Source organism: Tachypleus tridentatus, chromosome 13 (assembly GCF_004210375.1).
Source record: "Tachypleus tridentatus isolate NWPU-2018 chromosome 13, ASM421037v1, whole genome shotgun sequence".
NCBI classification, from domain to species: domain Eukaryota; kingdom Metazoa; phylum Arthropoda; class Merostomata; order Xiphosura; family Limulidae; genus Tachypleus; species Tachypleus tridentatus.
In genome coordinates this window covers 99,903,751-99,921,176 of record NC_134837.1, presented here as the reverse complement: position 1 = coordinate 99,921,176, position 17,426 = coordinate 99,903,751, and the positions used below count along the sequence as shown (strand labels likewise).

General features: G+C 29.0%; 1 protein-coding gene across 2 annotated transcripts in view; it reads right to left on the bottom strand.

Annotated features, from left to right (window-relative positions):
- The window catches only part of LOC143236665 (cohesin subunit SA-1-like), a 60,619-nt gene that overhangs the window by 25,237 nt on the left and 17,956 nt on the right, over positions 1 to 17,426 (bottom strand). For both annotated transcript variants that reach the window (XM_076475049.1, XM_076475050.1), the window contains exons 9-15: positions 15,827 to 15,925; positions 14,754 to 14,833; positions 13,749 to 13,971; positions 10,322 to 10,540; positions 3,232 to 3,414; positions 1,027 to 1,230; positions 116 to 186 (exon numbers count right to left, since the gene is read on the bottom strand). In XM_076475049.1, coding sequence (XP_076331164.1) covers positions 116 to 186; positions 1,027 to 1,230; positions 3,232 to 3,414; positions 10,322 to 10,540; positions 13,749 to 13,971; positions 14,754 to 14,833; positions 15,827 to 15,925 — 1,079 coding nt within the window. The remainder of the gene's footprint in view (positions 1 to 115; positions 187 to 1,026; positions 1,231 to 3,231; positions 3,415 to 10,321; positions 10,541 to 13,748; positions 13,972 to 14,753; positions 14,834 to 15,826; positions 15,926 to 17,426) is intronic.

The following is a 17,426-nucleotide window of genomic DNA, read 5'->3' as shown; positions in this document are numbered from 1 at the left end:
AACAGACAATAGAGAGTTAATAATACTTTATTTCCCAATTAAATATTTTTACAATATTAAGGAGTTCAAAACTAACACTATTAGAAACAATGATGTTGAACAAAGCAGCGTTTACCTGTAGAAAGTAGAAACTTTTTTAAGGGCAGAAGTAATTGTAAAAATTTCATCTTCATCTACTTCCTCACCCTATCAAAAAAGGTAAAAAACAGTGTAAAAGATAATTTCATGGCCTTGTAAATAGTTTCTAACCTTTTTTACAATAAAAAATAACCTAAAAAGGCAATGATAAAATTACTTCTGACCAATCTGATTACACATAAAAAATAGTAACTCTTTTTATACACAGAAACATACCATCTGGAGGTTGTGATTTCTTTCTTTCTCATGATATATTTATTATGAAGCTTCTCTTCTTCCTCATTTGAATTGTAAATTAAGTTTCACTTTGTCTGAATAAGCAAGTCTTTCCAACTTAATCTAAGTCACTAATGATTTTGTATTCTTTGTATCAATTGGAAGGTTAAAAAAAATCTAAAAAAAAATCAGTTCTTATGCATGTCAATTTTGTTGAATTAATTGTTATAGCAGTTCATTTTCATTATGAAGTCCCTTACATAGAAGCCACAAAGTTGTATCTTATTAAAACATAGTTAATAAAATGAGATGAGAAGTTCTAAATATAACAAGATAAATACTATCAGAAATATCCAGAAAAAATGTTCTTTACATTAACCATTATGTGTTATGCAAATTAGCATAGCATAACCTATGTTGCATAGCAGTTTTTATTACATTATAAATTATATACTGATAAAAATACATAAAACTATATTGCAAAAGGTTTCCAATGATTGTACTGTATTTTTGAATTTTGGATATGATGTTTAAGAGTTATTAATTTTCATTAATGCAATATCAGATGCATTTTATTTTTTTAAGATCCACATGAAAAAGGGTTAACTACATGTATCATTGTTTATCAACTCTTAATATTCAAGCCAAAAAATAATCTTAGTTTAAACTCACAGCTTCAACATATTCATTTAAAGCTTGCCGATATCTGTGAATTAAAGAATCAATAAGCGTCCCTCTTGAAACAGCGCATCTGGAATGAATTGCTAGATCTTCATTACAAAGAGCTTCATAAGTTTTGGCACAAGACTTCAAGACTTCTGTATCATTATGTCTCTCTACAACTTCATGAATAAGTTTCAAGAGACTGTCCAAACTCTAATTTAAAATAAAAACAATAAATCAAAATATAAAAAAGGGAGTCATGAAGATAACATACTGATTACAGCAAAAATAATTTTTTTTCTCAGACACCTCACTGTTAAAATGGTATGAACCTAAAATATTCAGTTTAAGTAGATCATCATTCTTCTTATTTTCATTAATACATCACACAGTAAGTTATCAAATTAGTCTAAAAATATGTCCATCATATTAAAGAATAGTAGTCTTTTTCTTATACTAAGAAGTTTACATCTATATATACTGTTCTTTAATGTACCACACACATATTCTGTGTGTGCATGTTACAAGTTCTAAAACTGAGCCCAATATTCCTAACCATACTAACTCTCATCTTTTCTTGAATAATTTTTATTTTAATATTATGCTATACAACATTAATAAAAGTTTATTTTTTGAATTTTTGTGTAAAGCTATAAAAAGTGGTACCTACCTTACGTTTCCCTAGTTTTGAGATAACAAACTTCAAAAGGGGCAGCTAGTCAGTAGCCCTTACTGCCAATTTATTTTAGTCACTTTTATATGACTTATTTGACCATCAAACTTATGGTGCACCTACAGGCTTAAAGTGTTTGGGGAGGTGCATTACTGAAACAAGAGGCTGCAAACTATGAAATCTCATATTCATAGTTTGAGAGCACACTAATCACTTTAGCATAATTAACCTTTTAACAATCAATACTTTTTAAATGCCTTTCTGTATATGTCACAAAGCATTAACAAGTTAAGTTCAAAATTTAATTAAACTAGTTTACTATAAATATATTTTAATGAAGTTTGCATTAAAATTTGTTTTTAATTTGAAGCTTTACATTATCAAAATTAATAATTCTTTATTTCAAAAGAAACCTCTGAAACAAACAATTGAAATTCCAGTTTTTATGTCACATGATGTATATGCAGTTGAAATATCTGAGATTTGGATGCTCATATTTCTGTTCAGGTGTATTTATAACAGTCTGGATGAGCTTATATAAGTACCAGGTTAAAGTCTAAACATTAGTTTCATTTTACAAATGCAAAGCCATTCCAAAAATTAGATTATGACTTGTTCTTTTATTGTAGGTCTTCACATTCCAAAGTACCCTGTTATTAAGCAACATTCTTTACTATACTTGAGTGGCATATTTATAACCAAGAGAAAGAGCAGACTTCTCAGATGATTTCTCCAGGCTGGAAGAAAATGTAGGTAATAAATTATTTTTGATACAAGCTAACTGCCACTTGTCCATTTTTGAAAGATTGGTGTTCCTAAAACTTGACTATTTTTTTATTGCCTTGTACATATTACTTTGATAGTCAGTTAATCTGCATTTAGGTTTTACTTTTCTATTTTAGTTGATTATGTTTTATTTGTGTTTTATAATTCATATTTGAAAGGTTTAATAATTTTTAACAAGGCTCACATTACCATACCTGTACATAATATTTTGTTAGAGGCTAAAGTATTTCTGCCTTTCATACTGTTCTATTACCCATGGGTACTCAATGATATTTATCAACATCAATAATCAGTGGTAAAGAAAAGAGAAATGATAATTTAAACTACTAGTTAAAATGTAAACACACAAGATTATGCATATGGCCCAAAGATACTTTACAACTATTCTATGAAGGTAAGCATATATTTATATTTCTTAATTTTAAATGTGTACCTAAAAAAAAGGATATTCATTTAAGTGGAAATAACTAAATTAACAATATTTTACAAGAAATAGTAGAATAAACCAAAATTAAATATTTTATTTTTCTGAAACTACATATTTTTACAAAGATTCTTTTTAAATTTCAAACAATTCTTTTTTAACAAAATATGATGAGAGTAACATTACCTTCTTACAATGCTGGAAGCTGGTAAAATGAAAGGTTAATAGTAAATAATGAAAAAGAAAGGAAAAAGAGCTGACTACTGAAAGAAACACAGGATATATAAGAAATTTTACTAAAGATACTGTATTTCTATATATGATGCATTACCTTTTCCTGCCTACTAGTGGTATAGATTTCCAGATCAAAGTATTGAGGAATGACCATTAGGTTGGCAGTCTTCTCATTATCTGACATGTACTTGGCCAAAAGGTGAGGCAATGTAACAATGAAATGTTCTGTCAGTCGCACTCGGTCATCTGCAATTTGTTTTAGTTCTTTTGCTGATAGTTGCTGCAGAAAGATCAACTCAGAAATAATAATATAATACACTATAAAATTCTATGAATTATGGTACCTGAGAAAACCTCTTGAAAGTAAGGTTTCATACCAAATAATCTTGAGAACATTTCATTATTTGTGTTCCATTATACAATAAAAATTAGTACACTTCAACTTCCAACGTTTTCAAATACTTAATTGATTCAAATTCAAATTATGTTTTCTATTCATATAAGAAATATGGGAATAAATACGGCACAAGAAAAGTTATAATTAAACAAGAAATAACAATGAGGGAGAAATTAAAATTTTTCATGTAATGTTAAATTTTATTCAGAGGAAACAACAATAATTAACAATGAGTGTCATTTTTATTATTCAGGTAATCAAAATTCAAATTTTAAACCTAATAAAAACAAGAACAAATAAAAAGTGTACATATAGAAAGTGTTCCTTGTTAAATACCAAACATTTTTTGGTATAGAATGTGTGTTTTGCAGTAACACTGTGTGATATTTAACAATAACAATTCAATATTATTTTAAAACTATATGGATCATAAAAAAATCACTTTTTATTAATGTTTGTCATTGTCAGACACTTTTGATGTATATGGTCTCTTGCAATTAAAGAATATTTATTTCTAGAAAAAATGAAGTTTGAAAGTTAGGCCCAGTGTCTTCAAAAATTAGAAAAATATATATATCAATAAAAGTAAGAATTGTATTTATAGTACATAGTGACAAATTGTTGTAAAGTCAGATATAGTTGAAAGGTGCCTATATGAGTTGAAGTAGAAAACTTGGGTTACTTTTTTTCATATTTCTACCATAAAATAGTCCTCATATAGTTCTTTTTGATGACTGAAAAATTATAAATTGGTGTCATCTCACACAGAAATTACATTCTTAGCTGTCAAACCCTCCACTTAAAGCATGGACCAAGAACAACATAATATTGATATATTACAATATAATTTATACATATATATAATGTTTCAAGTTTTTAGGCATGCAAGAAATATCAAGTCAGCATCTATATGAAGGTTGAAGTAATAGTTAGCATTTGACAAATGACTATTTACAGCTTTTATATTCCTAGATAATTTCTATAGGAATCTTAACTATAGTAACATGCTTTTCTTTGGTCATGACCAAAGGCCATGACATCATATTTGTAGACTCACATCCAAAGTTTTATTGAACTACTAATTTATGAATTGATATCAATAAGTCTGGTATCTATTCGTAGACTATAATTCGACTTTTAGTATTATAAATTTGTTAATTTCTTAATTTAAAAGTAAATATTAAAAAAATCCTGAATACTGATTTTTGTGTATTACACTGTATGCTGAATGTAGCATTGGTTCAAATTAGACATGTGCGATATTCAAATACAAAGTCTATACTTTTTTTTACAAATTAGATACTCAAATTAACAATACCGAGAAACTAAAGTACAAGATAAGAACCTCTTAGCTTTTCTATTTTGTGAGATATTAATACATATGTATATATATACATACATATTGAATCAATCAAGGTGGTACCACCCACCTATTCCATTTTTGAAAAACTTTCTAACATACACCTATATTGCCAAATGAAGTATATATAACCAATTAAACACTCAGAATGTCCCCCTAATGGTTCCTCAGATTCTGTAAAATATTTGCATGGGAAACTTTTTCTTTTAATGCTACATTCCATGTAGGAAGGTATGATACTAAGTGAGATCAAAACATCTTTTTTTTTTTATACCAAAATACAGCTTAGTTACTTTACTTGACAAAGTATAGTAAAATTCTGTGGTACTGATATAGTAATTTATGATTTTTTTTGGTATTTCGAAATAAAATCTGAAATAAAAACAATGATTTTGTTTTACTTCCTCCACTTGCAAAAGTTAATAAGGTTGAGCAACTTATGGCAAGCAGTAAACAAACACAAAGTTTGTAACTAAAATGAGAGAATTGTTTTCTGTACTTCTTTATTTATTGTGCTACGTTTTAAGAAAAATAACTGAAATTTAGGAATTTATTTATAAATAGTAATAATTTATAAACATATATAATGATTATAACTGAAGCATGACTGTATTTTACAAAATACGATCCACTCAAATAATGCCTAGACAGGTAACTTTGTAAAAGCCAGTTTTCAGTAATGAGTACATGTGTCATATCATTGCAACTTCTGTAATGTTAGTCAGAGATGGCTTAAATGTCAATAAAATAATAAATATATATTTGTACAATGTTATAAAATTCAAGCTATTTGAATTAAATGAATGTGTTTCTGTGTTCTAATCTGTAGTCATTCTAGAATGAAAAAAAAAAAGCACAATATATATCCAGTTCCTAACTTTTAACCTGTTCAGTGCCGTAGACGAGATAACTCGTCCAAGCCGATCGGTAACACAGTGCCAAGGACGAGTTATTGTTTCATGTTTTGTACATATTTCTTCATTTTGTGTACTACTATAAGTTTGGTTTAGAGAAAATATAGTATTTGTTGCTTATTTCCTTTGTTTTAAAAATTACTCAAATTTGCTGAAAATAATCTGGCAAAGGAGCTGCTGTAGCAGCTGAAATACTTGGCAGTCAACAGGTTAATAGTGTTTACGAGGTTGATCAAATTGGTCAAACCCATACAGACATAAAATCATGTAAATCACAGAAAACAATGTGTGTGTGTGTGTTTCTTATAGCAAAGCTACATTGGGCTATCTGCTGAGTCCACCAAGGGGAACCAAACCCTTGCACAAAAAAGTAATTTTTTCAAAAAGTTTGATAATTATCTAGGAGTTATAATGATTTTGCATGTAAAATTTCAAAATTTTCTGATGCATAAAAGTATTTTTAATCTTAAGATCAAAATTACTTTGCATGATGGATAGTGAACATTCAAAAAGTGCATGAGAAATTCATTACTTAAAACTTAATAAAAACCTGATATTTTGTGTATGAAAGCTTTCTCATGTTTATTAATAATCTGCAAAAGTTGAAAAGGTATGCTTACTGTATTAAAAGTTATAGCATGAAAACTATAACAAGAACAAAATGGTTATCAGATCAATTTCAGGGACTGAGGTTGTAGTGAAAGAGTTAAACTAATATGAAGAGTTCATTCTTTAGAAATTTACACACAGGTGTTATGATATCACAAGAAAAGAGCCTTTTAAATTCTCGATTTGCTTATGTAAGCACAAACATCAAACACATGCACAGATCATTTTCCAAAAGTCAGCTCCTTTTCACACATTTGCATTCAGGATACCAATAGACACAATGTCATGAAATGCAGCAAGAGAACTAATTTGCTAATGTCTAAGATAATGTAAACACTGCTTGAATATTATTTTACATCATATCTTTTATATTAACAGGTACCATCTAGTGTAACCATGATGCCATCATAAAACACCCCTCAAAACTAATATGTTATCTTCTATGTTGTCAAATTGGTCTATACACCAAGTTTTACAATACTGTGTTTTGTTATTTGAACAGTAAAAGTGACTTTAAATATTCAATATGTTATATACATTTAAAAAACAATAATCACTTCTCACCCTGTACTATTGCTTTGATTGTTAACACTCTGTTTTTTTAAATGGATGAGCTGTTTATATTATAAAATAGGGTTATTTAACACTCCTACGAAAAGTGGGGCCTAATAGGCCCCAGAGCAACTTGAAAGGTTATTAATATTAGGCTAATAAATTTGTATTTAAATGAAATGGCAATTTCATTTAAAAACATTTAATAAGGTTAATAAGAAAGGATTACCTTTAAATGAAGAATAAAAAAATTTTGCCTATATTTTGTTATTTCACATTATTACAAAACATCTAAAAAAGCTGTTATGTATACATTAAAGACAAGAAGACTGAAGGATCCTAATCCTATCCTCTCACTAAAATAACTGAGAGGACAAAAAAATGGGTAACTAATTTTATTTTTCATTAAGAATGACTGAAGCATTCTAAAAGTATACAATATTTATCATAACTTTTAGAAGTTAGATAGAATATACTTAAAATTCAAAAATACATCTGTACATTTAAGAACGTTTAACTTAACAACAAGTGAAGAAAAAGATTCAGAAAACAAAAAAAAACTTCAAAAATTACAATAAAATAATAAAGTATCTTCAAACTCGACTAGTTTAACAAATATATTTGCAACCTCTGATCAAGTTTCAAGCTAAAACCCCATGTTTCAAACTTTTCAGTAATTAATTCTCTATTATTTGCAATCAGAAAACAAATAAACAATTCAACACAGGACAATCCTTGGTTACTGATAAAACATCTGATCAAGCTAACTTACATATAATCAAAATAACAAAAAATCCATTGCTACCTAATATCAGTCATTTTGTCTTACCATGGGGATGTTTCAATTATTTCTAGTGGGATATGAAAGAGGTACAATACAGTACAAGCGTAAAAAAAAACTGAAAATGAAAAATACATGATTGATGAACATTCCTGGATAAAACAGATCTGACTCTATTATTGACATAAATTTTAATTGAAAACTTAGACTGTGGTTGGAAAGATGTTATAAATGGTTATAACATTACTATGATGATATCTTCTAATGCCATGACAAGTTTATTTATGATTACTACTGCAACTGTATTTTGTACTACAGTGTAATATATTTAATCCTCTTGCTATCGGAATACTTTTCTGCACGTCATGAGGTTTTCCTGAGTTACATTCAATAATTTGATTAAACTATTTTCTAGCCATGGTATACAAATATACTAATTAAACTTGGGATAACAAAAAAATATATATTAAAATTCATAAATTTAGCCAAGTTTCAAGTCCTTAATTTTTCAAGGTAATATTAAAAAAAAAATACTTAATTTTCCCCTTGTATGAGAACTGTGGTATTCCCTCCTCTCCAATTTATTTACCACCCTCTGAGACATACAGAATTTAAATGAAGTTACTAATTATAAATTTGTCATCACTCACTCAAAGCATAATTTTTAGTGTCCAATCTTATTTTGTTACAGAGCCACAAAACAAATATTTACTAAAACAATTGAACAAAATTTAAAACTCTGTCATAATTCATGAAGCTTCAGCCATATTTAGTAAACCAGTGAACATAATTTTTGTAAAGGTTGAAGATTGTGATATGTCACAAATATTTCTTGATTTGGTTGAGTTCAAAGGACAGGATGCTGAAACTATGTACACATCTCTATTGAAAAGTTTGCATGATGCAGGATTTGATAGTGGATATTTGGAAAATAATTTGATTGCATTCTGCACAGATGGTGCAAGTGTAATGCTTGGCTGCAAATCAGGGGTGAGCACTAACCTTGAAAATGATTTTCCTGACATCATAATTTGGCATTCCTTAAATCACCACTTGCAACTTATGATTCTTTCACTGATATAAAACAAGTGAATTACTTCAAAGTGTTCACAGATAAAATCTACACAACCTTTCACCAATCAAACAAAATTCAAAACTTTTCAACATTTTGGAAGACTGAAATTCTGAAGATTGGTAGAGTTTTGGGACCAAGATGGGCTGTTTGCATGCAGCCTAAGCTCAACACTTGCTGTATGGTGTGCTTTTCCAGTATAATACAAATATTTTTCTATTGAGAAAAAATATCCAGGAATGACTAGCCATCTTTGCAACAAATTCTTTCTGGAGGATTTAGCAATAATGATAGATAAGCTACAAGAAATTTCTTTACTTTTTAATGTTCTTCAAGCCAGAAATTTAAAATTAGCAAGAGCTGAAAAACTAATAAAAAGGGCATTAAGGCATTTGAAATGCTCAAAGTAGGAAAACCTTTGAAAATAAAATTGATAAAACCATTGCTTTGACACCTTTAGGAATACTGAGTTTGTTGAAAACCAAAGATATGTAGGCCTTCTTCATCAAAAACTACTGGAAGCAGTAATAAAAAATATGAAAGCCAGATTGATGGATTGTGATCACTTAAAACAAAAAAATAATGCACAAGAAAATGACAATAAAATTCATGAACTAGTAAACATACTGGAGCCAGGTTCTTGAAATACTGATGAAGTTGTTGTTCCTTGGAAAGCCGCTGAAGAAAAATTGTGTGAATTCTGTAAGCTCTTTCATCACCAAATCAGCATTAATAATTTCCATGACTGTGTGGAAAATGTCCTACAAAACTGCCACAAACATGAGATTCCAAGAACTGCACAAAAGGCTGAAAATATCATCAATAGTGATAGTCTTAGTTCTGCAGAGGCAGGAGGGTTTTCAATAATGAATATCATATATTCAGATGAAAGAAGCTGCCTTACAGTTGAAAATGTGGCAAACCTGATGGGCCTCCCCTGGATTCATGGGATCCCACTTCTTCAGTTCAAATGTGGCTAAGAAAAAACTACACAGCTGATGACAACAGGGTCAAACGTGGAAGGAATAAAGATTCTGATGATAATCAAGTGGTAATTTGGAAATATTTAAAGCATGTTAAATAAATTATTTCAGTAAGATATTTTTGTTATTTTTCATTGCAAAAAATTGGGGTGTGTAAAGCAAGATAGAACCAATTGTTAAAATTTTAGCATTCTGTACTTGTTAAATTAAAATATATTAAAAATCAGATGTGAAAATAAATAATTGTTTTTGCTTTATTGTAACTTCCATTTATCATTTTTTCAATATATTTTAAAAACGAAAAATAATTTCAAGACCCTCATATAATTGTTAGCTTCCACTACCATTCGCTAATATAATAAAATAGTGATGTAGAACATTTTCACAAATACAAAAATTCAGCAGTAATGTTGTCAAGAAAACATAAATTAACAGCTTCAATAATTGTAAAATATTTAAGTAATTATAATCACATAATAAAATTTTGAATCAGAAGATAGACAGTTTACAAAAATTTACCTTTCGATTAGGTCCTCTTCCAACAGGAGGTTCTCCAGTGGCTGCCTGCTTTACACAACACACCATGATCTCTATAAGTGAGGTCTCTTGACGATCATCCAGTGGCTCTTCTTGAGGACCAGGGTCTTCCAACAGCAAGTCTGTCATGCACTCCCAATCTTTCATCATAGGATTACTTTCTATCAAGCTATCCACAAGGTAAGCTCCATGTTCATGAAGCTATGAAACAAAACATAAAAATCAAAATAAATGCTTATGACAAATAAGTACATGCTATAGACATTTAATCAAAAACAAATGTTAGAAAGAGAGAAAAAAGTGATTAAATAACTACAAGTTAGTCAACAGTACCGAGTTCAACAATATGAATACAGTAAACAGAATAAAAATTACATATTTTAATGGATTTAGAATTATTTTAATATCTATATTTGTTTAGTTTAAAATATATTTAGAAATGTATGTAACTTATATTGTTAAATGTGCATTGCACAAGTCTTGTTTGTTCTCTAAATCTGTAGAAGAATCTTAAGTGTAAAAATCAACAATATATGTTTTACAAAAGCATAAGCGTATCTTTCAATATTGTTGCCAAGTGAACTTTCAAGAATCACAGATAAAGCTTATAAATTGAGTCTAAGAGACAGTTTAATACAGAATATTGTTGGTATGCTACAATCAGTAACTATAAGCCTCAGAAACTGTAACTGAGACAAATGCTTATTAATTAGAAAATTACAGACATCTGACCAGAAACGTTTATAGGTTTTAAACATTACGAGCTCTTACTTCAGAGAATTAACTTCAAATGTTAATATTTCTATGAAAACGTTGTATAACTTCAGTGGTGAAAAACTTAAGTGTGTCTGTGAAACAAGTAGTTAGCTTCACCATCAAGTTAATTGTAGATGTGCATCAACACAGGATTAATTCACTCTCAGTGACGCATCAAAAAAAGATACAGTTCCAGACCAAAGAGAAGACCGAGGATTACTTGTAAGTTTGTAAAACTTAAACATATATATATATATATATATATATATATGTAATGACTGTTTGTAATAACTGTTATTATCAACTGTATTATTGTTATTTGCATATTAAAATATATTTATTTTCAGAAAGCAAATTGTGTGTATCAATCTTGTTGGCAAATATAATAAATTTTATAAATACCGACATTCAAGTAATTTCTAAATTAAATTTAAAATTCTGTTTGATATCATATCATAATTCATCACGTACATAACATAATAAATCAGAGACTCCTCTGAGATAAATTATAATACATAACAATACTAAATGTACTAACTTAAGAACATAAAGAAAATATTTGCAAAACATAACAAAAGTATAAAACTACACAAAGAAATAATGACTTAAATTAAACATGCAAATGACAATTCATGATCTGTATTAATGACTTGAACATTCAGTCATTCCCATGGCCTAAAACATTAGTTAAAAGTTCTGGTCCTTTTGCTTCCAAATCAGTGAAATGTAGCAAATGGAAAGGCCAGATAACACTTAAAATACCATCACATTCTACAATTAGTGATGAGAGTCAGAAAGCTTGTAAATATAATTAATTTGACAACACAATAGATCATACAGTTAAATAAGAAACCTTCCTTGGAGCTATAGATGTATACAAATGACATGAGTGTACAAGCTTTTCCCAAAGCATAATCAAACAGAAGACCAACTATCAAAAGTTGTGACAACAGTATATGACAGTTGTAAAAGAACATATCTCATCACTTTGGATAACACACATACTTACTAAATGTTTGCATAATCAAACAGAAGACCAACCAGTTTATTATCAACCTGTAAGTGACACACTATTTCAAAATTTGTACAAGGCACATCATAAAAAGTTTTCCAAGGGAATTAAAATAGTTTCAAGTTAGTTAAAGCAGAAAAAGTTCAACATCTGAAAATTCAACAACAATGCCAAAGTGAACTTTATGTGCTATCACAGTAATGCAACTATGACGTAAGAAGATATCTCACTAACATCCATCCATAAAAATGTGATATGGCTCCATCAAAACAAAGCATCTGACTACACATCCATATCAAAATAACAATTCTTCTATAAAATGTAAGTACAAATGCAAAATGACAATGTAGCTTTTATACACAAATATATATAGAATTTAAGGACAAAAAGAGACTTTATGATTCATCTAAGCCACTTTATCCACAATAATATTCTAAAATAAAATGTTAAATGTTCATCAAAACTTCCTGTAAATCCCCATAAATTAACTACTTCTATCATGTTTGAAAGCAACCCATTCCTAAGGCCAATCATGCTGTTAGAAAAACAAAGCTGTCTTAGTTGAAAATAACTCGTACCCTACTAGAATTTATATCTGTTTACTATAATCTTACCATTCTCACTATTAAAAATGAAAAAGCGTGATGCATCAACACTGTTAATTCTATTAACAATCTTAAACTCCTCAATCAGATCCCTTCTAACTTTTCTTTTTTTCCAGAGAAAATTTCATAAATTTTAATCTATCCTTGGTATGACAATGTTTCCATCCCAGGTACATCATAGTAGTCCTTCTATTACAATGAAAAATTTACATACTTCTCAGAAGGGTGATATAAATTAGAGAACATGAAAGATCTGGAGAGCAAACGTCACAATTCCCATACTAGTTGAAACTGAGTTTTCTCTTTATATGTCTTATAAAATTAGGGACTTAAAACCTATAATATTTACACTTGATTTATGAACTATGTTCTGATGCCAATTTTATTCATATATCTTCATGATAAAGTAGTTTAATTAAATTTTGAATGTAACTCAGAAAAGGGTCCCTGTATGGAAACATTTTATTTTTTATATTTTCAAATTAATGTTGCAGGTGTATCATCAAACAAGGTTTTTAATATTCAGTTACAGTTGTGAGATTTATGACAGGTAGTATACTTAAAACTATTTAGTTTTGTTTATATGGTCTTTAAACTTGTTTGTGTGTGTATTGGAGTATTAAATCTGATTGATTGTTTGAATTTAGCACAAAGCTACACAATGAGCTCTGTCTACCACTTGTATCAAAATCCAGTTTCTAGCAGTGTGAGTCTGCAAACATTTACATAAGGTCAGAATAGAAGAACATATGAATCAAGATTTATGTGTATTTATACTAAAGTTATACAAAAATGAACAAAAACGTTTAGAAGTGAGTAGTTTTTCAAGAGTTGTAACTGTAATGTATACACTTTCACGTATCAGCCCCAAATATAGCCTCTCATCATGTTTTCCTTATTCATTCCCATGTCACAAAAGCAAAATTTGAAGAGAAAAATAGGTCTTTTCCACTTACTTTAGGCATAAACAATTGGGAAATAACATTTTCTGGCCAGAAACAAGTAAAAACTTTGTTACACAGTGTTATCTACTTACCTCACTTTCAATAAAGAACTGCACCAAATCTCGGATCAGAGGGGTGTTAATAGATCTCTTTTTGCCTCTCTTTGTAAGTAAGCCAAGAACAGCTTCTTCATCTGGCTGAAACAACCTTTCATTCAAAAATTCTCCAGCTGCTTGAGCAACAGCTCGATGAGAAGAATAGACCAGTTCATAAACGTGCTCACAGTCTTTATCGGTCAAGATTTCACGATGGTACCTACCAATTTTTCAATACACTAGTTACAGACAATAACAAAAATACACTCTACTTCCATCAACTAATAACTCAAAAACAAGATGCTTCAAAGGGTTTAAATATTGTAAAAGAATTAAACACTGAACAAATGTAAAAAAAAAAGTTTTTGTAACTCCTCTCTCAAATAGTAATATAACAATGTAACATGGACATTGAAATACCATCTACTTTTAAGTACAAATGTTTTTGCATTTTTTTTCCACTGTTAAATACCATGGCCAAATTAAGAGAACTGGATAAAGCAAGTTTTATGACACCTTCCATGTTGTGTCCAATATGCTTGTATTTATTGTGCATTTGCTATTCTTAACACAGTTCATAAAATGCATTGAGAAGGAAATAAATTCACCTATTTTGAAAGTTAAAAACGATACAATTACAATCTAAGAAAAGTAGTAGTACACCTAAGATATGACTTGCATCTTACTACTTTTTCCTGAATCAAAATTAGTTCCACTTTCCTAGTTACATAGTTTAAGTATAATGTTGCTCAAAAGTTAAGAAAATGTAAGGACATACATAATGAAATAATTGTAACAAAAATTTATTGAATTTATTAACTTATCACATTGACCAAAAAATGTTGCATCAAGCTAACAATATCAAAAAACCTGATCATAAAATAGCACTTGACTTGCACTGTTACAATATACAGCATTGGTACATAATGTTATAATGTTTAAAAAAAGTTTCCCTGCTGTTATCAATTTTAATGCTCTATTATTTATGCAGTTTTTTCTTACTTGTGAATACTGATGACCAACTTCACTGCATGCACAGCAACATCATATTCTTTGTCCAGTGTCATAGCAACAATCCGATCCTATTAAAAATATGGTGCAAGCTCTAATAATCTCTTCAACAAATTTGTGTTGGTTATATAAAGAATTTTACAATACATAATACAAATTGTTGAGCAATATATTTCTCAAATTGTTAAGTTTTGCCACATACTATATTTATTCATGAAAATCATTCAGTTTTAATAACATTTTAATCAAGTGTTTTCTTGGGATTCATCAAACACTATCAGAAAGACAGTAGCACTGCCTATGTAGGAATGATTGAGCTCATTCATCAAAATATTTTAAATATCTCCTCAACAGTTCATCAGAGCTTTACAATACTATTCAGTATTTCTTCTACAACATCTGCGTAATGACTGATTTACAAGTTCTGAGAATATCATAGTAAAAAGTTTGAATTTCTTGTTCTTTCTTCTATTTTTATTACATGATAACTCAAAAACAAGTACAATGGTGTCAACCAGTCTCACTAAGGTGACAGTTTCAAATGGAGTATCTGATTTTATAAATAATAACTAGTAGTAATAAAAACAAATCAATTCTAGTTTAAACAATGTTATCCTTACCTCTTCAAGTTAGCTTTCTTACAAAAGTTTGAGATTCCTTTAAATAAGAACTTAAGTACAGGGTGAAACAGAAATTACCAGTCAATAATAGATAAACAATAAATACTGCAGTTGGAACCTCACTGTATTTAGAATTTGATTATCAATACAGCTTTCTATTGAAACACTGCAGTTTAAGAATAATTAAAGAATAAGTTTAAAAAAAACATAAATGTAGGGATGGCTAATAACAGTCCTTCAAAAAGAATGAAACCAGTAAATAGTGATGGTATTTGTATCATCACTACATAATACCACTGGCACAAATTTTTGTCTATTAACATTGCACTATACACTGTGCCTATGCTCTTGTGTAACGATGATGAAAATGACATCCCAACATTTATTTCACTTCTTGAAAAGGTTTTTTCTTCTATATATTTAAAGAAATGAAACAAGTTTTACCTTAAACTTATTAGTGAACAACTCTAGCTTAGTTGTCAGTTCTTCTGCACCATACAGAGGAAGAAGTGCCTGTAGACATTTAAGTCTCACATCTCCAACCTGAAGAAAATTATAAATTGGAAACATGGTGATTAGATTTAGTTTGTTTCTACTCCAGCTTTTGATACTGTAATTTTTGCAGACAATTACTGACATCTATAACATAGTTTAGTAACAGAATCTCAGTCTGAACATAGTTTTATACATAATATCTTTAAAAGGAACTAAAACTGCACACATATTTGCTACTCAGTATGTAAGAATGCCATATAATCTGCATCTTTCATAATTGCAAGTGTTCCTTGAAAAGCAAAGTGTCATAAAATCAGTCAGGATATGTAATCCCTCTCAGAAATGAAGACATTTGTGTTAATGTTTTCTTCTTTCTAAAATGAAATATTTTAATTGGATTTAACTACAATGAACTCAAAAAGAAAGTGTAATACAGACCATGGTTATCACTACAAGGCACAAGTTGCATAGGTTCTTATATTTTTAATAGCTAACCCATTTGGTTCAGAAGTTGGTGAACAACAGTTATGTCTAGACAAATAAAGCCGTCTGAGTGAAAGATTTTAACTTGCAGGTAGACTGCTTAGAATCTAGACCATAAAAAGTTCACATTTCACATTATTCAACATACAATAAATTGCACTAAAACAGTACTAATAAAACTACAGTATAAAAATAAAGAGCTACCTTATCAGGCTAAGTCACTATTGAATTTATTTCTACACCAAGTTGCAAGTTTAAGAGGCTTTCTTGGAATTTACCAATGTTCTCAGAGTATTAAAAGTACAACAATATTTATATGCCTATGCTCCTACTACTAATTTAAAAATTGTAGTACGTTTTTTTTTAAATAAATCATCTTAAAATGATTTTTCATCTTTAGTGTTTTTTTGTTTTTTTCTGATGTACATGTAAAAGTGCAAGTAGAAAACCATGTTAGTAAGTTTTTCTTGTATTTTACTGTCCAATTCTATCTTAGTATTCAGTAAGTTTCACACTATTCTTGGAGTTACTATAGAATGGAGTATCTATTTTCATACCCGCACCTTCATAAAATATTCAACAATTTAGACAAGAATTAGAATCCAAACTTTCAAACATGAATTGTTAAATTACTGTCTCATAGTTTCATAGTGATAAATATGTTCCTTTTCTTGGATAGATTAGTCTGAATTGTCAGTTTTATGGTACAAAAGTAAATATTTCATACTATTTGAGTGAAAAACTTTTAAATTTTATTTCACAACCATAAGGTACGGGTATAACATTTGTACAGTCTTAACAATGTGATGCATTATGTACAAGTTCAAATACACAAACAGGGTACAAAACAATCAGTGGAACTAGAGGGAGTGGAAAACGTTAATTTGATTACTTTTTAGGCTAAATTGAATAAGATCTAAGAAACTACAGCAGGTTCACAACAATTTTTATGAGAAAATGTAGCTATAATTATGAATGTTCAGATATTTGTGAAAGCTAGTGTTAAAAATAGAATTTGAGATCATATTTGAATTGATATTGTTGATTGTGTTCTAAAGACATAGTT